Source organism: Elephantulus edwardii, unplaced genomic scaffold (genome assembly GCF_000299155.1).
Source record: "Elephantulus edwardii isolate Elephantulus edwardi_28Jun2011 unplaced genomic scaffold, EleEdw1.0 scaffold00103, whole genome shotgun sequence".
NCBI lineage: Eukaryota > Metazoa > Chordata > Mammalia > Macroscelidea > Macroscelididae > Elephantulus > Elephantulus edwardii.
This window is the reverse complement of record NW_006399853.1, coordinates 85786-108406: the sequence shown is the minus strand read 5'-3', so window position 1 is coordinate 108406 and position 22621 is coordinate 85786. Positions and strand designations below refer to the sequence as shown.

Genomic DNA, 22621 nt, shown 5'->3' with positions numbered 1-22621 from the left:
CTGTAAAACCTACAGAGCCATGAATAGGCTTTACATACGATTTCTTGGGGTAGATTTTTCTTTTCCCACTTTTACAGGGTAGTAGAGGAAAATTCCTACACGCAGCATCAGGTCAGCTTCAGCTCGGATGGTAAGCGGCTGTTACATACCTTTAGAGACCAGCTATGAAGGAAGGCACTTTCCTCTCAGGTTTGCAGGTGCTTGGAGCCTTAGAGCCATATAATTTTTTTATATTTTACCTGAACAGCAGGTTTGTCTATTCTCCTGCTATTTAAATAAACAGGATTTTTTTAAAGAAAAAAAAAGAGAGAGAGAGAGAGAATTAGGAAGAAATATTATGCCACTGATCTCTCAATTCTCTCTGGGACCCAGACAACCTCTCATGGTGGGTATCTCCCTGAAATGCCTCAGCCTGAGGAGACATGTTCCAAAGAGTACAAATTATTGCAATGAGGAGACCAACTAAGTCACCATAATAGTATTTATAAATGCAAAGGGGTGCATCACTTATTGACAGGAAGTCAACCGGAAGCAAAGTCAGGAAAAAAAGACAGAAGACTTACAATAAATGAAAATGTAATACTTCTGTCTTCTATTTTTAAAGATAAGCTTTTGAATGTGCATACCCTCCTAGGTACCACTGATAGGGATCTGCCTGGTATATGATCAAATGCCCTAAAGGTAGGAGTGCCAATGGAGTGGGCTGGTAGTGGTCAAGTCTAGATACTCATTTCATTACAAAAGAAAAATAAATAAAAGATTCAAAACCTGAAATCCATTTTCCCTGGTAATTAAAATATCCTAAAAGGAAGGAGAGTTTTCTAAGACTGAAAGTCACTAAGTAAAATAAACTTGTCTAATAAAAAGTCATTCTCACATTCTTACTGAAAGAAATTCTTTTCTCTGGTAAATTATTTTCCTAAGTGACTTCTTTTAATTAAAAAAAAAAAAAGGAGGAGGGGTCTTAATTTTCCATGAGTTTCAATTCTACAAATGCCACAAAGAGCTCCTGAGGCTGAAGCTATGACAATGAACTTCTGTGCCACAGAAGGGAGGAGGGCGTGGGAGGGACCAGTGCGGAGGAAACACAGTGACAGCGGATTACAGTAGGTATTTACGTCTGCTGTCCTCATCCAAGGTGAGGTCAACGACTTCCGCAGGAGAAGCCCACGTCTGCTGGGGAGTCACCGCAGTCCATGACTGTGCTTGCCGGCTGCTGACGTACTGCGTGCCTGAGCCATGCTTCCACGAAGAAACACTCTGAATCACACCTCCTCGAGGATGAACACACCTGCAATCAAGAGCAAGAGCAAAGAGCACGGTTAACCTGAGCAGGGAGAAGCAGACCGCAAGATGGCTTCAGTCGTACTGGTCAGTTTCACTTCCCAAGTGGCGAAAACTCACAGAGGGTTGCTAGCTTACTAGGCTGCACTTAACAATGACAACAGTCCCTTCATCCCTCTCTTCTTCATTCTCTGTTAAAAAAGGATGAAGTTTAACCTCTAAAGAAAACAGAAAAAAAAAAGGTCAAGAGTCTCTGCCAGAGATTCCCGAGTTGTATCCAGACCAGTCACTGGCTGACCACGGTTAAGTGATGGTTCTCTGGACTCCATTAAAATTGTGGGATCTTCAGGACGGGGCAATGTATCATTTCAGAGCACAATTAGACCTGCAAAACAATCCTAGTCCAAATATCTGAAACAGTAAGAGAAAAAAGGGATTTTTTTTTTAAAAAAAAAAAAAAAGAAAAGAAAAATTCTGGATCAGGATATCCAAGACCCGTGGCTGACTCCTTCATGGACACTCTGCCTCCTCTGCCACGAAGCCCAAAGAACTGGAAGGCCCTGACTACCATGAGTGCACATTTTAGTCAATGGGTCTACACAAAAATCCCATGCACAAGGGGAGCAGTGACCGGAAATCTAGACCAGAATTCAAATTACTATGGACTTTCTGGAGTCGGAATGCCTGGATGATCCGATGAAAATAATGCTCTGAGATAATCTTTACATTTTAAACCAAAATATCTCCTGCAGTCCTCTTAAAACAGTAATTTACATTAATTTATTAAAAAAATGTCTGTCTTAAACACTGTGCTCTTTAAAATGTATCTATGGTATTCAAGGTGTAAAGAGCTACACATATGAGCACCTGAACACCTTAAGATTTACAGCCTCACAAACACACAGAGGGTCCTGACAAGCCAGAATCCACTCGACAACAAGTGAGGAGTTTTTAGTATTCTTAGGAATATGTATTACATACTAATGTGTGTGATATGCTGATATAGTAAAATAAACCTAGAAGTATGTAAATACTGTCTCCAATCCCTAGAGGCAGATAAATAAAAATTATTTTTTTAAAAAAAGATTTCTCTATAAGAGATCAAACTGACAACAGCTTGAAAGATTAGACGGAAGCCTTAGGAAGGGTAGTACTTTGGTGTCAGAGGCAGAGCAAGGCAGGGAAAAGAAGATGAGGACGGCCAGCTTCACAACTAAGAACATTCTCGGTGTCAGGGAATGGTGTGGGGAGGAACTGCTGGAATGCTGTGAATATCCTCAACAACAAAAAGAAATTTTTTTAGACTTCTGTGCCATATTAGGTAAGAATATTTTCAAATAAAGTGACATTAATACTCTCTTATAGATTCCTAAACTCTTGTCAGTAGAAGTCACGCATGAAGGATCATTTTCCCTAGATCTGAAGGTCACAGCAGAAGAAGTGGCTCTTCATCAGAACTACTTCTGCATTAATTCAGGAAAGTAACAAGATGAAAGCACTTGGCCTAAACTTTAGTGGAGAACTCTCCATACTGACAGCCTGCCTTAACAGCCAAGTGTCACCAAGCACTCCTCAGGAGAAAGCCATTACACAAACATTAATGCCTTACATTCCATATCCCAGGGTGAGGCTACTAGATGAAGCAAGGGTAAATTTTGACAAAAATGAAAGCCAACACAGCTCATTCAAGTGATCATTGCTACTTATGTCCTTGTATCCTAATGACTGTCCAGTTCTTATTTGGATTTGCTAAGAAGTTGCCAGGAAGCTCTGGTGGTGTAGTCTGTAGCCCAAAATAAATCTATGCCCTCTCTGACAGCCTAAATCCACGAGCAGCTCTGTTGGAGAAAGATGAATAATCTCCTCTCATGAAATTCACAGCCTCTGAAAACCGGCTATGAGACGAAGACATAGAGAAGAAGCGGCAAGTGGTTTGATTCTAGTCACATAGTCTTGAGCAGCTGTTCTAACTAACTGGAAACAGCGATGTTGGCTCATTTGAGAATTCAAGTTTTGATTTAATGCCACTTGTACTGTAAGAGGGTTCCAAAAGAACTTGAGGGTAACAACAGACAATATTCTACTGGAAAATTATCTCATAGATCCTTACAGTCCTAGAAACAGGTTCTTGCTCTTACGGAAGGCTAACCTAAAAAGAGAACAGACTCCTTCCTGGACAAACCTGGAGGCAAACTGAGGTTTGCTATAATGCCTGAGGCCCACCATCTGTTCAGAAATGGGTTAAGTGGTTACTAACCCAGAGGTGATCACGTTTTCAAAGATTAGGTTAGTGAAAAGCCTTAAAAATAAAGGACATAAAAGTCTGAGCTCTAATCCCCATCAGTCCAGGTCACACACTTGGCTAAGTGACTATGAGAACATGATAACCAAACGAGTTTATTCAACATTTACCTAAATGATTCATGTCATGACTAATGGTAAACAGAATGTTAACTGTTTATTAAACAAGCTCACAAATCAACTTGGTAGTTCCTATAGGCAGACATGGAAGCTAGTCATCTCTCCAGATAGGGAAACAGGCTTAGAAAAGGTCCATATTTACACAACCTACATGGCTTAAAAGCAGTAAGTCAATGAACTCAATCACTAGATCTGAGTCTAGGCTTAATAGTTCCCGTGAAGTGTAAAATGGTGCAACCCCTGTGGAAAGCAGTATGGCGCTTTCTCAAAAAGTTGCAAATAGAGATACCATTTGACCCAGCAATTCCACTACTGGGAATATACCCTGAAGAGACCATAGCTGACATCCAAGCAGATATATGCACACCCATGTTTATTGCAGCTTTGTTCACAATAGCAAGGAGCTGGAAACAACCTAAGTGCCCATCAACAAACGAATGGCTAGAGAAGCTGTGGTATATTCGCACAATGGAATACTATGCTGCATTAAAAAACAAGGAACTCATGCAATATTATTCAAAATGGTTGACTCTGGAGAACATTATGCTGAGTGAAATATCCCAGTCACAAAAGGACAAATATTACATGATGCCACTGTTGTAGAATGGGACTGTCCTTGGGGTTGGGGAGACACTGAGTAAGATGGGTTCAATAATGTATACGGCACTGAAACAGAGGAGGGAGAACACTGTTTAAAAGAGATATATGACTAGGTATTTCTGTCATCACAGGAGTCTAGAGCAAGGGCTACATGGTGGAGGGGTTTGTAAAACAATGAAAGAATCTTTTCTTTTACTTTTCCATAATTTTTGACTCATGTACTTATAACTTGTTAGTCTAATTTGTGTCTTCTAGGTTGCAACACCCCCATGATACATCTTCAAGGATATGAACATGTACGGCCAAGCACAATCAATAAGAGTGCATCTAAATTCCAAAATCAATCTCCATAATAGTCTATGTGTTTCCTACTGCCAAAGGGGCCCTTTAGAGTAGTGAGAGAAGATCTTCACCCTGAAACCCACAGCGTCCCTTTCAGCAGGAAGTAGCTAAGAGAATACGCCATCCCCTTTTCCTTATGACTCAGGGTGAAGTCTCTCTCAGGGAGGAGTGATAGGGAATGGCAAAGGACACCCGACAAAGATTAATCAGAACTGGCTTTGACAAGCACTGTGGCATTTGGACAAGAACAAACTGGGAGGAGGGTAGAGAGAATAGTGCAACAATGAATGAATGGAAACCCAAAATCTCTGTAAATGTTTATGAAAATTAATAAAATATAATTATAGAGAAAAAAATAGTTCCCGTGAATCATAAGGTCATTTTATAGACAGAGGTATTACATCAGGTGAGGCAAAACCTGGATTCAACAAAATATAAAAATAGGTTCAGCCTAGGAATTTCAAGGAATAAAAGTTCTTTAACAGTTCAGGAACTCTTCTATCCAAGAAAAAGTTGAGGGGAAGCTGGCTTAGAAACTTGGCAGTAATTTAGGAAGTGAGAAATTCCAAAGAGTCAATACAACCTTTGGCAGAATTTAAATCCCTGAATAACATGCCCTTAGACCAAGCTGTTACTCCGTAGTACACAGTAAATAATGACACAAGTACCATCAAGAATGGTTTTTAAAAGGAATCTAATACAATCTGTTCATTTGGCAGAAAAGAACACTGAGGTCAAAAGACAGACGCCCAGGATATTAAGTTCAACACAGAGCCAGGGACAAAAATCAAGGCTCCACTGGAGGCTTATTTTCCACGAAATGATTTGACTTTCCTTAAACTAAACCTAAAGTACTTCCTATGCTTGACTGTGAGAAACACTGTAGGCCCTAAGCAACCGCTGGGGCATCTGGTAGGAACAGCAGAGAGGATTCCAAGGTGATCCCTATGCTACTAGGTATGTACATCTCACAGAAAGAAGAGCTGCAACAAAAATGGACATACTTACACCCATGTTTATTGCACCATTAAGAGCTGCAACAAAAATGGACATACTTACCCCCCCTGTTTCTTGCACCATTATTTACAATAGCAAAGAGCTGGAAACAACCCAAGAGCACATAAATAAATACAGGGCAAAGAAACTCAGGTATCTTATACTAGAAAAGATTATATATCATTAAAACTGATCAAAAATTGAGATTGCCCATCCTTCTCCCACAGAGCAGCTGGTGGCCTTGAATCTCATGCCTTTGGAACTACAGTGCAGCTTCTTGCCACTAAGCCACCAGAGCTCACCTTAAGGTTTGATTAGACACTGTAATTAATTACTTGACTTAACGGCATTTAATGCTAGAAAACCAAATGTCTGATGACTGGATGAAAACACACACACACACACGCACACACACACACACACGAAAAAGAATGCTGATGCACTGTAAATAATTCATAGGAACTGATTCCCTGTGTGATCTTCCACAATAAAATAAACTGGGAAGAAAGGACAGGAAGAAAAAGTATCTCTAAGGTCATCGGGCACGTTAGAAACTGGGACAGGAACTATGGGGATGATGGAGGGAGGGGGATGGGAAGCTGTAAGCCTCTGTTCTCTTTTGCAATCTGAGTGCTGGTTACTTGAGTGTGTACCATTTGTGACCACAAACTTGAGATTTTTCCATGCACTATAAAAAAAGGCAGGCATTCCAAATATGAGTGTGGCTTAATGACCTCAATCATTTGGCATAACGGTGGCTATAAGAGCAGATCAGGACAGCACAAGCCTTAGCATACTGAGGGGTAAAAATGCCAAACAAGACACCAGAGGAGAGAGTGACAGAGAAACAGGATGGCTATTTTGTAAGATGAGGTACGTTACAGAAAACCTTCTACCAAGTAAGTAAGTTTCATGAAGAATTAGGATGACAATAACTATTGTAAGTACCACAAAGACATTCTATTAAAAAAAAATGAGAGAGACTCAAAATGTTGTGAGGTAGCTAACACACACAATGACCACCCAGATTTTCAGGCATCGTCACATGTCTGTCTGTTTTATGAAAGTACAGATGGGGAGCATACTCGGCCACTTTGTAATTGGTCCAAACAAACTGTGGTACAGACACTGACTTTGTCCTCATGAAGCACTCAGAGTCACAGGAACGGAAACAGGTAGGAAAGCATGAGCTCCAGTCATAGCTGGACTGTTAAAACTAAGAAAGCGCTCAGAATTCACTTTCCAAAATGGTACAAAAAAGCATTAGAGACACTAAGTAGTGACCTTTTCTGTTCTTTAAATTCTAAAATCAACAAAAGGCAGACTTCATAAGGGGGGAAAGAAAACCCACACAGAGAAAAAGAGCAGGATATTTTGGTCAGCTTTTGATATAGTTAGCTTATTATTCTAATAAAACAGTATCAAACATTATTCATTTCTGCTTTCCTATGCTCAGCCTGAAGGAAATTTCTCAGATTATATTTCTACTTATTTTTCTTCTATATAAATATGAAGCAAATACTTGCCGTGCAGGAAAATCTTCCTTCCTCAGACTTTGTTTACTCATCTGTCTCCCTAAGGTTTTCAGGGTAAATGTCAGCAACTGGTTCAAGGAAGGATTCAGTCTCAAAGGCAAAAGCCTTCCGGCCTCAGATCTCTTTACTGAGGGAAGGGACGAATGCATTCTGTTGAGGGACGAGAAGACCAACCATCACAGAACCAAGAGATCACACTGAAATGAAGTAAAAGCCTGGTGATGCATGAACTTTTCAGAAAACAGCGACTAAAGGAGCCATCCCAACACAATTCCGTAACAGAAAAATCATTTTCCCTAGTTACTTTCATGTTCCCAAGGTAACTGCCAATGGGGTTGGTAGAAGACAAGTTGGGGAAAGGAACCACAAGAAAGAAAGAAATGAGGGGCAATATAAATAAACACTTTTGAGGAAATTAAGGGTCAGAGAAGAACTAGAGATGCTGGGAAGTCCCATGTCACTGGCAAAGGACATCTCATGAAATGGACTGCCCAAAGTCAGTATCTGAAATGATAAAATGATGTTTTAGGTAACATCAGAGGCCCACCACCACAATACAAGACAGCCACAAAAGATGCATTCAACCATTAGTTCCGAAAGCATGCTTTTCAGTCTATAAGAAACACAAGCGAAAGAGAGCACATGAAAGAACAGGGAAGGGTATCAACATGCGAGAAAGGAGGGGGAACCCTGCTTAGCAAGGAAGTGGGGGGAAAGGCGTATCACAAACTAGAATTACTGAGTGCAAAGGTCAAACAAAGCTTCCAGTACAGAAAAATGTCACCCAACACAGGTTAGAATGACCACAATCCCGAAGAAGAAAACAACACAAAGACATACTTCAGATTTTTCAAATGCTCAGGAAGCCCACATAAAGAGACAGATAACAAGACAACTAAATTCAAACATCTAAGCATGCAAATCAAATTAGAACAAAAAGATATGGATCAAAACCTAAAACCTTTTTCCATGCGATAACCCTGCCAGAAGCCCATCAATACTTCATAACTGCAACCCTAGACCTGTAAAAGAAATAAATTCCAGATGAGATACAGGCAGAAAAGGGGATGATTCTGAAGCAACAAGACCTCTGAGCTTTTTTAATTCCATTGTTCCAAAGATTACTAGGCCACTTCTAAGGGAACTAGGGGGTGGGGTGGGGAGTAATCAGAAAAAGAGATCTGAGCCAGTGAGACTTTGTCCTAGACCCAAAGACCAATACAAAAGATGCCCTCAGATAACACAGATTGGGGGGACGTGGGGGGAGCAGCATCAGCAGAATCTGTAACCTCTGCATTCTACTATATAGACTGTTTTACCCACTATGGAGGTTTAAAATTGGATCTCTCATCTCCAAAATACACTTTGCCCACAATCCAATGGACCAGGTTAAACATATCGTTATGCTTTATAGTCTGGAAGAAAATACCCTTGACAGAAATGTTGAGGCCATGCTATGTAAAATCACTTGTTAAAACAAGTAAAAAACAAGGTGATTTGACTTGGTTCAAGAGTGTAAAATATGTATAGAGTAAAGCTCCAATCCAGACAAAAGACAAGTCCAGAGATGGGTGACTAATGCCACTTTGTGTGTATGTGTATGCTGGAGAGAGGGGAACTTGTAGTTTACATTTTTAAATGTAATAGGTATATGAGGATTTTAATTCTTCAAAACTCAGAAAAGAAATATTAGTAACATGGAAGGTAACAGTTTCATGATGGGGGAAAAAAATGAAGAAAGACGTTAAAAAGAAAAGTGGCTCACTCCCTCTGAGATTCCTAGGGGAAAAGAAACTGTAAAGAAAGGAGACTTAATAGAAATTCCAAGATAAATGGGCCAAGTGACATATGTCAACAGAGAACGAGATTAGAGAAGCAACACTAATCATTACTTAACTCTCACCCACTTAGATAGGAACACGCAGAAACAAGAAAATATAATTTGAAAAGTTATTCCAAAGGAAGCAGGCAAATGAATAACGTACTTCCAGAACAATTTAGTTTACCTACATCAGTCTATAAGTAAGTGGAGGATTATTCTACATCAAGGAGCCAAAAAAAAACACCAAAAACAAAAAAACCCAACACTCCTATACTCTACAAAAAGTATTCTGATATGGATTTGAGAGAACAAAGTACTCTATAATAGAAGGAACAATGGTGAGATAAATTAATTGCAAACACATGCTGAAGTAAAGGAAAAAATGAATAGTTTTATTTTTGCATGATGATGGATAACTCAGAAGAAAAGTTTTAAAAGTAAGAGGACTTAATAGCAAAATGTTTCTTAAGATTTTAAAAAGTAAAGTGTTTCCTACCATGACAGGAGAGATAGTCACTTAAGAAGAAACTAAAAGGCATGGAGAAGAAATAAAAAATAGCTATCTATGCAAGCATACTTAGGGCATAAAAACAGGCTACAGGATGGAGTGCTAGTACAAAAATTGTCTAATAAAGACTGAACTGCTCACTTTGATGAAGAATGTTTAACTATTTTTTAATAAAAACCTCTATTGCCTTAAAGTTCTGATTGTATAATTGAAAAATGTTCTCAGAAAGTTTAATCAGATGTTATTGCACTAAATAAATAAACCACAAAAGGTAAAAAAAGTCACTGCCATCAAATCAGAACTGAACCACAGCTGACCCTCCACTGGGTCCACACTGGAGACTGCCGATCTTTCTTCCTTGGAACCGCTGGTAGATTGGGTTAGCAGCTTAACTCCCTATAGACTATGCCACCAGAGCCCTCTATTAGGAGGTATCCTTACATTTACATGCATCTCCACTCCTAAATTCCGTTTTTACATAACCAATAAAATGCAGTGAGAGCAAACATTTTGTATGTTGCTAGCAACCAAGAAGTAAAACCAGATCTTGGAGTAAGGTAATGTAAGTACTGTCGTGTACCTCAGTTATCTAGCGTTGCTACAAGGGAGCTCTGGACGCCTGCTGGGTGGAAAGTCACACTGAGAACCCAAAGATGGGTGGCAGGAATCCACTAGCTGCTCCAAGAAACAGAGAAGGGCAATCTGCTCCCTTGTGATTTAAAATCTCTGCTAACTCTCTGGTGGGTCAGCTGAGTTGGTTCTGAATCTACAGAAACGAACGAGTGAGTGAATGAATACTGCCAAAACGGAAATATTATTAGTGAGTGGCTTTAACAACAAATTTCTTTTCCTACGAATTTAGGAGGCTAGAAGCCAGAATTCAGGGTGCCATTTCTAAGAGGAGGCTGTCTTTCTGCTGCCTCTGGAGGGAGGTCTCATCTCTTCTGAGCTTCTGTTCCTGGATAATTTTCATGTGGCTTCACATCTATATCGCCTTTCTCAGATTCTATTGATTGTTTAATCTTTTATAACTCATAAGAGATTGATTTAAGGCACTCTAATCTTGTCTCAATAATATGACAAAGACAATTCATTTCCCAAATAAGATCTTATCACTGCCATGTAAGTTAGGATTTACAACATAAATTTAGGGAAGACACATAATCCAATCCATAACATACTATGTAGTTCTTTGGGAAAACCAGAAAACCACAGTTTAGCCATGCACCACCACAGGAGAAAAGCTGCTGTTTGCTTTGGAGATTATATTTTTCCCTGTGGTGTGAGCTTAAAAGTTGAATTGTCTAGCCCCATTACATTAACCTCCTCTAGTCTCCAGCGACCTTAACTGCAGACACATGGTCTTACAAATCACTAACAGCTGTGGGACTAGGATAAGAAAGAGTGTTTCCCACATTGAGCAGCAAGACTTGAGGGAGAGTGAAATGAGACCAGAGTGAGATCCTAGTAATGGTGGTTGAGAGACTGCGTCATTGCTGTAGAGAAACTGTTGCAAAATGTAACCAGAGGAGTCCTGAGATAAAGGCTGCAGTTAAAGGTTTGCTGTTCTTGCTGGATGATGGAAGGAAAAGCTGACTGCTGAACTGAAACCAGAGCCTGGACTAATTGAGGAATTGTGCCCTGGGACTGCTGAGCTAAAACATAGACTTGCACTGGTTGATATTCTTTGCTTCCCCACTCTCCAACTTACTTCCCTAATAAACCCCACTCTTGATACCACAGTCTGTGAGCCAACCATGAATAAACAAACCTCTTATTGCTAGTGTAGCTCTAGAGGCATTATGGGCTACAGACTCTTTACCTGCTTTCTGCTCTGGGGTGCTGAGGGGCTGTGCTATTCTCACTCTTTCTGGCCCTTTCAGAAAGACGCTCTAGGCCCTGTGCCCTTATGTCCCATTTTCTGTTCTGCAGACAGTTCCAAAGCCTAATTATTTTGTTGTTGTTGGGGGGGGGGTATTACATGCTCCTTAGGAATGAGTCTGAGATCATTAATTCTTATGAGCTTATGAATGAAAAGCAAGGATTGGCAACTTGTTTTCTTCAAAGGGTTTACTTCACTCTTTGTGGGGCACACAGTCTTTGTTACAACTATTCAGCCCTGCTGATGGAGCACAAAGCAGCCAGAGATAACATATATAATTAAGTGTGGCTGAAATCCTAATTTTACTTATGGACACTGAAATTTGATTTTCATAAAATTATCCTATGTCACAAAGTATTTGCTTTCTCTTGTTCCTCAGTAATTTAAAAATCTCATGGTACAGACAGAGAGCAAGCCAGATCTGCAACATGAGCTGTAGCTTACTGACCTCTGACTAGAAAGGTCCCTAGATGGCACAAATGATTTGCACTCAACTGCTAACCTAAAATTTGGCAGTTTGAATTCACCTAGTGGTACAACAGAAGGCAATCTGCTTCCATTAAGATTACAGCCAAGAAAATCTTATGATTATACTCTATCATACATGGAGTGAGCCACAAGTTGGTCAACTCCACAACAGAGTTTGGGTTTTGGCCTTAAAGAATGAAAGAGGGAACTCTAGTGGTCTAGTGGCAAGAAGCTGTGCTGCAATCCCAAAGGTGCATGGTTTGAATCCACCAGATGCTTCGCTGGAAAGACGGGGCAATCTCCTCCTGTACCAGTCAGCTCTGATTCAATGGTACAAAACAACAACAACAATTTAAAAAAAAAAAAGAAATTAAAGCTTCAAAAATATTTTCGTGCACTGCAATCCCAGAGGAATGCGGTTCAAATCCACCAGATGCTTCACTGGAGAAAGAGGGGCAATCTCCTCCTATATCAGTCAGATCCGATTTGACAGTACACCCACACAAAATAATAAAAATTTTAGGGAGCTATGGTGGCCTAGTAGCAAGAAGCTGCACTGCAATCCCAGAGGCGCACGGTTCAAATCCACCAGATGCTCTGCCGAGGAAGGAGGGACAATCTCCTCCTGCACCAGTGAGATCTGATTTGACAGTACACACACACACACACACACACACACACAATTCCTAATACCACATACTAATGTCTCGTGGTCTTTCTTTATCCTTAGAAATGAGGTTCCTTGTGTCACATGAACTCCATTAGAAACAGAGTATTTCTAGTAAGAGCAGACCAAAAAAACCCTGCAATTTTACTTTTAATGAAAGTCAGCAGGTAATCTTTAGAAAAGTGAAAAGGTCTAATGCTCCCCATGTATCTCAAGTTGAAACGAAAACAAGCTCTGAATGAAAAGGAGGTGGGGGAATATGATGGTACTTCTGTCATATGTGGTGTCAATAGTATATTATTTGAAGTAACTTTCCTAGACATTGACTTTGGCTTTGCCACATGGCTAGGTGGGAGCATACAAATAGGGTGTGTTAGTCTATCCACAAGGGGACTGGCTAGTGTCACCATTCCACTAAGCTTAAACTAAGTGATTTCAGCAGCAGAAATATTGGGAATCTCGAAACCAACAAGGAAGAGGAAGCAGAGTATATACAGGCCCAGAGATCCTTGAGCCTGCCAGACCAGGATCAACACAAGACCGACAGTGAGAACCAGAGATCAACATGATACAGAGCTGACTTGGGACTGCTGTCCTTTGAGACAGCATTCTTCACCCAAAGTTGCTGGAGGACTGAGGGGAAACGTCATAACCAGCAGGACTAAGGGAACTTTGTAACACTGACCTAAGCCTAACTGATGACTAAAGGGCCTGAGACCATGCCTGAGAAGCTGTGTGGACTAAGGAATTTTTTTTTCCTGCTGCCAAACTGAATTATAGTCTATTACTTTCCCTAATAAACTCCCATGTGTATGGTATTATGAAATCTGTGTGGTCACTGCAGTGAGTTTCAGACTCAGCATAGCAGTGATACTGGTGTTAGAAGCAGTGGAAGTAGGTGCAGAAGTGTGGGAGACCATGTGTGATGTTATGGGAACTAAGGGTTTTTTTCACTCTGGATGTTGTTGACGGAGACAGTTTCCCTTTGTGGAGTTAGCAGAAGTCAGATTTGCCATCTCCATGCTGCCTGTACTCTTTTCACACATGGGGGAAGGGGGTATGGTGGAATATCTGTCAAGCTTTCTTGGCATTTGCTAAAGATAAAGCAAAAACATCAACTCTATTCACATACAAATATAGTTGAGATGTTACTCATATAAGAAAATGCAAAGCACATTGCTAAACTCAGTTGCCATGGCTAATCAGAAAGAAATCTTTTAAACTATGGGCAGCTAAGATACACCACCCATTATTCATGCTAGCAATGCTGAGGGCTGCCATTTTCAACTCGTTTTCTGCCTGAAATGAAACTTCAATTTTAACTACCAGTGTAGTCCAATTTTAGTATCTCACCTTGCATGCTCCTGAACCCCCACGATCTCCACTTCACTGTCTGAAGACGCGATGTTGATTTCTTCATTGAGGGGTGCATTGCCAGCAGACGTTTTGTCACTTGGTAGAAATCCTGGATCCAAATGACCTAAGAGAGAAGGGGAGACAAAACAAGCACCACTGTTGAACTTTTACAAATAGCAGAAATAACTCACTGACAGATTTTTTTCCTTCTTTTTCATTCAAGTTTATTCACAAACTAGCCCATGGAAGTCCATCAAAGACTGCTGTCCAAATAAATATGGACAGAGTTCTAACTGCTTTTTAAATAAACATGTTCATAAAAAATTAAACATGATACTCCTATTTTAAAGAATATTTATGTATTCTTTAGGTAAAGAATATGTATTTAATATGTAAACCTAAGAACTCCCAATCTCTCACCTCTCTGCTCCTGCATTTTAAGAGAATAAACATTAAGTGCCTTGGTAAATTTCTGTAAGTATATATAATACATATAGTAATACTCAATAAATGAAAATAGAACTTTTCTGTAAACTTTTGTTAAAATCACAATTTAAAAAAATTAAAAGAAATACATACTCTACACTTTATTCCATAACATTTATTTTATATTTTATACTACAGAGTCACAGCTGACCCTCCAGGTTTATCAGCAGAATCCCCACTGCTTATCTTTTTTTTTTTAAATATGTAACATTTCACAAGTTTGCGTGTCATCCTTGTGCAGGGGCCATGCTAATCTCTGCATCGTTCCAATTTTAGTATATATGCTGCTGAAGCAAGCACTATTGTTTATCTTTTTAAGAAAACAAAATTCTAAATAAGAAAGGTTCAAAGATAATAATAAACTAATTATTAATACCATATTTACACTAAGCTCCTTTGACCAACAAGAAAGTTTCTCTAAAGGAATGCAGATTTTGCAAACTCTGACCCAGCGCTATACCTGAAAGAGAAGGCCTGAAGTAGATTCCATCCCATGTTTGGCTCTGTGCAAAACCAAAGCATAACCTGCACATTACAAACAGTTCTCCCTGGACAGAAACAAACCAGACTCTAGGAATGCATGACAATTTGTGGCACTGGCACATGTAAGGCTTTTTACACAAGAGCCTTCATAAACCATGTATTATATGATGCAACAAAACACATTTTGCAACATCTCAGAAAAAGTGAGCTTCCTATATAAAGGCATCAAAAGTAGACAGCTCTGGTAGCAATTATAGCAGGTCAAAATAGTCAAGTCTATGTGTCCAGCCCTTGAAAAGAAGAGCTGTAGAATATCATCAGCACGTTACCATGGAATAAGCAGAGTTGCAATATCAAGTATTTTTATTTGTGTATACTGTCACTTGTTACAAAACCATTTCTCCATGTTAAAACAAAATCTTCATGATGCCTCATAAAAACAATTGTAAATAGCATAAAAGTAAGACTTTACACATAATTTTCCCTTGCCTCACTCATCCCAATGCAGTTCAAAGTCACTGAAAATCTTACCCTTTTATACGCTTGCTAGCTTTTAGTGTAAACTATTTAAGAAACCTATAAAACTCAACTCATTTGCCATCAAGTTGGAAACCATAGCTGACCCTCCTCCAAAGCGTTTGGAGGCTGTAAGTTGCCTGGGAGAAGATCCTGTCTCCTCCCCCCCAGAGTCGCTGGTGGATGCGAGTGCCACCTTTTGATGAGCAGCACAATCCCCTACAGGCTACACCACGAGAGCTCCCATTTCGCAAGTTATTGTTGTGTACTGTGGTGTCACAGCTGACCCTGCAGCAGGTTTTCAGGGGTGGTAAATCGCATGGAAGAGAATGCCCATGTTCCTCCCCTGGAGCAGCTAGCGGATTAAAGATAGTCCAGAACAAAAGTCTTACACAATTTTTGCGTCATATGATCCTGTAAAGTCTTTCCTGGGAATTTAGCCTAGAAAGGGGGGGGAGGGGGAAATCTCTCAAAATAGACAAAATATTATGATGTCCAATGATATATCAGTGAAACTTGGGGAAATGTATCGATAGCATATGAAAGTGTAACACTGAACACTAATAATCAATTTAAGTACTGGGTAAAAGCTGTGAAACATAATAAAATTTAAATGACTGTTGGTCTTTTTACACAACTCTAATACTGGGGTTTCCCCCCTTCAGTTAAAAAATAGCCACCTGACTCAGTCTCCGCCGCTGCTGTCTCCGCGCTCGCTCGCTCGCTGCCCCGCCGCCCTCCTCTCGGTCGCCATGGAAGAAGAGATCGCTGCCCTGGTCATCAACAATGGCTCCGGCATGTGCAAGGCCGGCTTCGCGGGCGACGACGCCCCCCGCGCGGTCTTCCCGTCCATCGTGGGCCGCCCCCGCCACCAGGGCGTGATGGTGGCATGGGCCAGAAGGACTCGTACGTGGGTGACGAGGCACAGAGCAAGCGGGGTATCCTGACGCTCAAGTACCCGATCGAGCACGGCATCGTCACCAACTGGGACATGGAGAAGATCTGGCATCACACCTTCTACAACGAGCTGCGCGTGGCCCCTGAGGAGCACCCGGTGCTGCTGACCGAGGCGCCCCTGAACCCCAAGGCCAACCGCGAGAAGATGACCCAGATCATGTTCGAGACCTTCAATACGCCTGCCATGTACGTGGCCATCCAGGCCGTGCTGTCGCTGTACGCCTCTGGCCACACCACGGGCATCGTCATGGACTCCGGCGACGGCGTCACCCACACGGTCCCCATCTACGAGGGCTACGCGCTGCCCCACGCCATCCTGCGTCTGGATCTGGCCGGCCGCGATCTGACCGACTACCTCATGAAGATCCTCACCGAGCGAGCCTACAGCTTCACCACCACGGCCGAGCGTGAGATCGTACGTGACATCAAGGAGAAGCTGTGCTACGTGGCGCTGGACTTTGAGCAGGAGATGGCCACCGCCACCTCCTCCTCCTCGCTGGAGAAGAGCTACGAGCTCCCCGATGGCCAGGTCATCACCATCGGCAACGAGCGCTTCTGGTGTCCAGAGGCGCTCTTCCAGCCGTCCTTCCTGGGGATGGAGTCGTGTGGCATCCACGAGACCACCTTCAACTCCATCATGAAGTGTGACGTGGACATCAGGAAGGGCCTCTACGCCAACACCGTGCTGTCGGGCGGGACCACCACGTACCCAGGCATCGCCGACAGGATGCAGGAGATCATGGCGCTGGCTCCCAGCACCATGAAGATCAAGATCATTGCACCCCCCGAACGCAAGTACTCCGTGTGGATCGGCGGCTCCATCCTGGCCTCGCTGTCCACCTTCCAGCAGATGTGGATCAGCAAACAGGAGTACGACGAGTCGGGCCCCTCCATCGTCCACCGCAAATGCTTCTAAATGGACTGCCGGCAGGTGCCCGCCTGCATGAGCTCCGAGTGCGGCTGCCCCGCACACCTCATGCTAGCCTCTGAAACTGGAAGAAGCCTTTGAAAAGAATTGTCCTTGAAGCCTGTATCTCGAAATCAGCACCGGAGCTATACCTTGTTGCTGATCTGACCTTGTATTACGTTGCCTGTTCCCTCGGTCTATGTTTAATACCCTGTACATATCTTTGATTTCAACCCTTAGCTCGTGTGACCCAGCCACTCGTGGCTGCGGTGCGGGATGACACAGCGTGGAGAAGGCCGTTGGGGTGAGCACCCGTCTCCCCGACCTCGTGGCCTGTGGGGTATTGATGGCAGAGCTGACGGCTCCAGGACCCCCAGAGGCTGCAGGCTGGGAGCGGTGGTCTTGACTGCTGGCCTCACCTCACGGGGTTGGAAAAATCTGAGCCTTAGGACATCATTTCCTTTCTTAGCCGTTTCCCGCCGGATCGCAGTGGGTGTTACTTGCCTTGAGTTGGAAGACGGTTTGCATTGAAACCTGTAAATTGTATTCATCCTCTTAATTTATGTAAGGTTTTTGTACACAATTCTCAACTCTAGAGATGACAAATTTTGGTTTTTCTACTGTCATGTGCGAGCATTAGGCCCCAGCAATACCACCTCGTTTAAGAATAAAGTGCTGCAGTGAACGGAAAAAAAAAATAGCCACCTGAGATCAAACTTTTTAAAATTCTACATAGGCCTGTTAAGCTTCAGCATTAAAAAATTGTTTCCATATGATTATTATGGGGTGTTGAGGGCAGGCACCGATCTCAGAACTCTCTCAATACGTAAAAAGTAGCATTCATTAGATCAAACCCATTTTGTAACTCTAGAACTGGTAAATCTAGGTTCTTACTCTGACAAGATTCTACTCAAGCTCCATCCATCATCTTGCTCACTAAGGCACAAGGGTGCCGTCTCTCCCTTTTCAAACTACGTCCCTTCCACCCCTCTATATTCACTATTTCAGTCATACTTCTGTGGCTATAATAATTTTATCCCATTTGTTTCCCTAAATAATAAATATCTCCTTATAGCATGATATGCATTGTGCAAGGTCCATGAGGTATGAGAAGACACAGTCTCGTTTACGGCCATACCACCCTGAATGCACCTGATCTCATCTGATCTCATAAACTAAGGAGGATTGGACCTGGTTAGTACTTGGATTGGAGAAGACAGTCTCTGCCTTTGAGTTGTTGCACCGTAGTTAGCATACTGAAAAGGCTGTGATGCGAAAGCAGCTCTAACAGAGGAAAAGTATAGAAACAGCATCCTGGAAGCTAAAAGCGAAGGCACATTCCCCAGACTTGGTGGTAAGCAGGGAGGCCAGGCTTTCTGGGAAGAGTAGGCACAGGTCAGAAGAAGCAACAAGAGAGTATTCTGCTGCCTTTTAGGGTATAAAAGTTCAATGAAATTTGGGGGAATAGAAATAAAATTAATGAAGAGAAATAAGACTAGTAAAGTTAGCAGAAATCAGGAAGGGGTCTGGCCTTGACCCTGAAAAGTAGGAAACCACTGAAGGATTTGAACAGAGGAATGATAACTGGTTTTGCATTTCAGAGAATTTCCTTTTGGAGTGTAGAAATGGAACTGACAGCAGGAGAGGACGCACTGGTGACAAAGAAACCAGTGACTGTTATGGTTTCCTAGCTGAGGAATGACTGTGGCTTGAGTTAGGCAAAGGACAAGACAGGTGTGCATTTGTGCGTGTACACACACACAATTATGTATACTTACTGGGAAAGAATAAAGAACCCAAGGAAGTCAAAAGGATGTCTCAGTTTCTGTTTTAGGTCACTGAATCCGCTACAGTGCACTGAATGTGCTACTCAACAACAGGGAAGGAAAAGGTGAAGAGTGGGTGCTGAGGACATGATGGCAATGTCCCTTTGAGATTTCCAGGGGGGCAGTTCTGTTCTAAAGGTCAGGAGAGAGGTCTAGAATAGAAATACAGATCCCCTGAGCCCCCACAGCAGGGAGGAAGGTAGTCCAAAGGTGTGGAAGGAGTCTAGAACAGAACCCCGGATGAGCCAGTAAGGGACAGAGAGGGAGAGGCATCAACTGAGAGGGAGAAAGAAAATCTGAAGCTATGAAGCCATGGCCACCAAAGAAGAAGCAATCTGAGGACAAAGTGCTCCACAGTACCCAGAGGAGAGGTCTACACCAAGAAGGACCAGAATCAACAATAGGGTGAGCACAAAAGACCTTAGCAAGTGAAGCCCAACAGGAGGGATAAGGGATGCTGAAGACAGAAGAAAATATGGTCAAGAGGTTGTTATGTGCCACCGAGTTGGAACCAACCCATAACTGACCCTCAGACGGGTTTCCAGAGGCAGTTAACTGCATGGGAGGAGGCTGCCCACAGAGCAGTTGGTAGATTTGAACCATGTGACTTTGGGATTGCAGAATAGTTTCTTATCATTAGGATAAATGTAAAAAACTTAGGTTATGTAAGAAAGGAAATAAAATTATACCAACAGAAGGTGGTTTTAAGAAAAAAAGACATATGTGTATGTATGGTTTTTTAAGAGAGGATGTAGTTGACTGCCATCGAGTTGAGCACAACTCACAGCGACCCTATGACCTAAAGCCCTTCTAATAGCATAATTTCTCAAAGTTCAGAGTTTCCAGAGGCATGCTGTTGTTTAGGAAGTGGATGCCACTCCTGCTTCCAAATAAGAGGAGAGAATAGACGTGCATATTAAACACTGATGGTACCAAAAAAAAAGGCAGAGAAACTCTAGGTTTGACGTCAGAGGGCTGAGATGATCCAGATCTGTGGAGACTGTGGCCAGATCATCAGCAGAGCACAGTGTGCGTGGGGTAACAGAGGGACTTAGGGTCTGTGAGGAGTGCAGACTACCAGACCAGGATCGGTCTGCAGATGACAAAGTTAACATGATCTTTAATGCAACAACTATGTTATTTTCCCAGTTACAAATAACCGGACATAGGTTCAAAGGAGTCTTCTTAAAACTAAACAAGAGTTCAGTTTAACTAGTGGAAAACGTCTATCCTGAGCAGTATGAGTTTTAAAAATCTATCTATATGGGATCATACTGACAATAACTCAAAATGATAGCACAAACTCAAGGAGCAGAAAGTTTACATTAACAGCAGAGGATCAACCCAAAAAAGGGCATTTGTACAGCTTAAAGAATATGATAATTACTGTAAACTGTACTTACAGAAACTGTTGAACTGCCAATGTTAGAAAATGTTATTCAACAACTAAATTTTAAAAAAAATCAGTACCACATAAACTAAGATAAATGAGGTTAAGTGCCAAAGGCACTAAATATAAATTTCCTGGGGAATGTTAACTCTTGGATCAGTAGTGCAAGGTTTTTCCACATTTCCTGCAAGATATATTAGGTAAGATGTGAAATATGGATATCAGGTCAGCTAGAACACACATCATGTCTACTGAAAGCTATGCTCTACAAGAGAACAGGAGAGCACTCCCTGACGGCCAGGAACACATTGCCTCTTACATCTGTCTGAGGCAGGACCAAGAGCCCTTTCCCCTGAGCTGAACTCTCTCTAGCACGTCACACATTCCTCTGGGTCTCCTGAGCAAAACCTGACATCCTCTGGCCTTTTGACTGTCCTCCACTCCCTACCATGACTTTACAGGAATCCACTGTATGAAAGATGCTAAGATCTCTCAAAAATGTATCCATGGTAGGAAACTTATCTAGTTCTAAGGCAGAAGTAAGCTCTGTAGAGAAAATGGAAATACCACTATCTACTAAACAGAAAATCAAGGAAAGGATTTCTATTTCACTATCACAATAGCTGGCTGTCATTGTGTAGACTTTTGCCTAAGAGGCTCTTTGGAAGGGCAACTTCTTTCACTCCACTAGAAAATTACTGGGTTTTGTCTTCCCATTAGAGACCTTTTCAACACATAAATAAGTCACTAGCAGCTACCAAGTTAGGGCAAAACTATCATATATAGAAGCTAATCCAAAAGTAGCGCCTTGCTGGTAATCCTAACCTGCCAAGTGCTCTGTGGAAGAAAGAAGGGTAATCTCCTCCTGTGAGATGTACAGGCTCTGAAAACCACTGGAGGGTCAGCCAGGAGTCAATTCCAACTTGATACCAATGAGCTGGAGTTTTTAACATTATCATAGCAAATGTTCTTGCTTCTCCCCCGCCCCCGCAAAAAATGCTGTAATTACCTTTAAATTACAAATTTACTGGATAATGACTAGGTTTGAGCCTGTTAGCACATAAAATTATTAAATACTAGATGACATAGGCATGTGAGGTATTAAAATATATATACGTTAAATCATTGCTCACTTAACTTTAAAAACAAGATTAATTATTACTTCACGTTCAGCTTTCAAGAAGAATGTTATAAACAGCTTTTAAAAGTGAAGGACGTAGGAGAAAGAAATCTGAAATTAAGTAGCGTCCATGTGAAGCAGGAAAACATGAGGAACTTGATCAAACTTCATCACCTACATTAATTGACACACTGAGGTTAACATGCTAATAATATTGGAAAAGGGGGGAGCTCTGCTGGTGTAGGCCATAGGCAGTTGTGCTGCTAGCTCAAAGGCTGATGGTTTGAATCCTCCAGTGGCTCCTAGAGAGAAATATGCGCAGTTTCCTCTCACAATTTACAGCCTCAGGAACCCAAGAGAGGATCAGCTATGAGTTAGTACCCACTCAACTGTAGTAAGTTTAAGTGAAAATACTGGAAAAGTGGACATTGTCTGATTACAAACATTCCAATACAGAAACCGGAAGTCCAAGACTGACAATCTAATAGGTACGAATAATCTAAGTCTCAAAACAATGAGCTGACAATCAAGCATTAATCCCATTCACGGTTTGTGGCTGCTTTAAGTCAACACAGATTGACAAAATACATGAGGTAACGCTTTCCACTGTGACAGGCCTATATCAAGACTAGAGTATACTGTTTTCTTTTAATTCGCCTATCTGCATTTTCAGATTCTTTTTGGGGAGGGGAATAGCATTTGAATGAGCCAATAAGGAAATGGTTTTATTTAAAAAAAGTCACAGGGATCTGTTGAACTGTGATAATGATATGTGCTAGGATATCCAAAAACATATGCAAAATTTTATACAAATATATGTACTATCCTAGAGGAATTGTCACACACATAACGAGAGAGAAATGAATTTAAAAATTAACACAGCATCATTTACAATAGCACACTAAATATCTAACAAAGTTGTTGTTATTACGTACCATTAAGCTGTTTGTGGCTCACAGCAACCCTATGTACAATAGACCTGAAACCTGCTCTATACTGTGTTGACCTCACTATCTCTGACACACCTACCCTCATTACCCCAGTCACTAAATCAA

At 41.6% G+C, this 22621-nt stretch overlaps 1 protein-coding gene and 1 pseudogene across 2 annotated transcripts in view; one reads left to right on the top strand and one right to left on the bottom strand.

Moving 5' to 3' along the window:
• Positions 1-678: 678 nt before the first annotated feature.
• The window catches only part of LOC102864745 (chromosome unknown open reading frame, human C18orf25), a 92594-nt gene continuing 70651 nt past the window's right edge, over positions 679-22621 (bottom strand). Inside the window, exons 3-4 of one of the 2 annotated variants that reach the window (XM_006891686.1) lie at positions 13879-14005; positions 679-1291 (exon numbers count right to left, since the gene is read on the bottom strand). In XM_006891686.1, the coding sequence (XP_006891748.1) occupies positions 1102-1291; positions 13879-14005 (317 nt within the window). In that variant the 3' untranslated portion in view covers positions 679-1101. The remainder of the gene's footprint in view (positions 1292-13878; positions 14006-22621) is intronic. The other variant, XM_006891685.1, reaches the window with a different exon arrangement.
• On the top strand, positions 16119-17239 carry LOC102864335 (annotated as a pseudogene).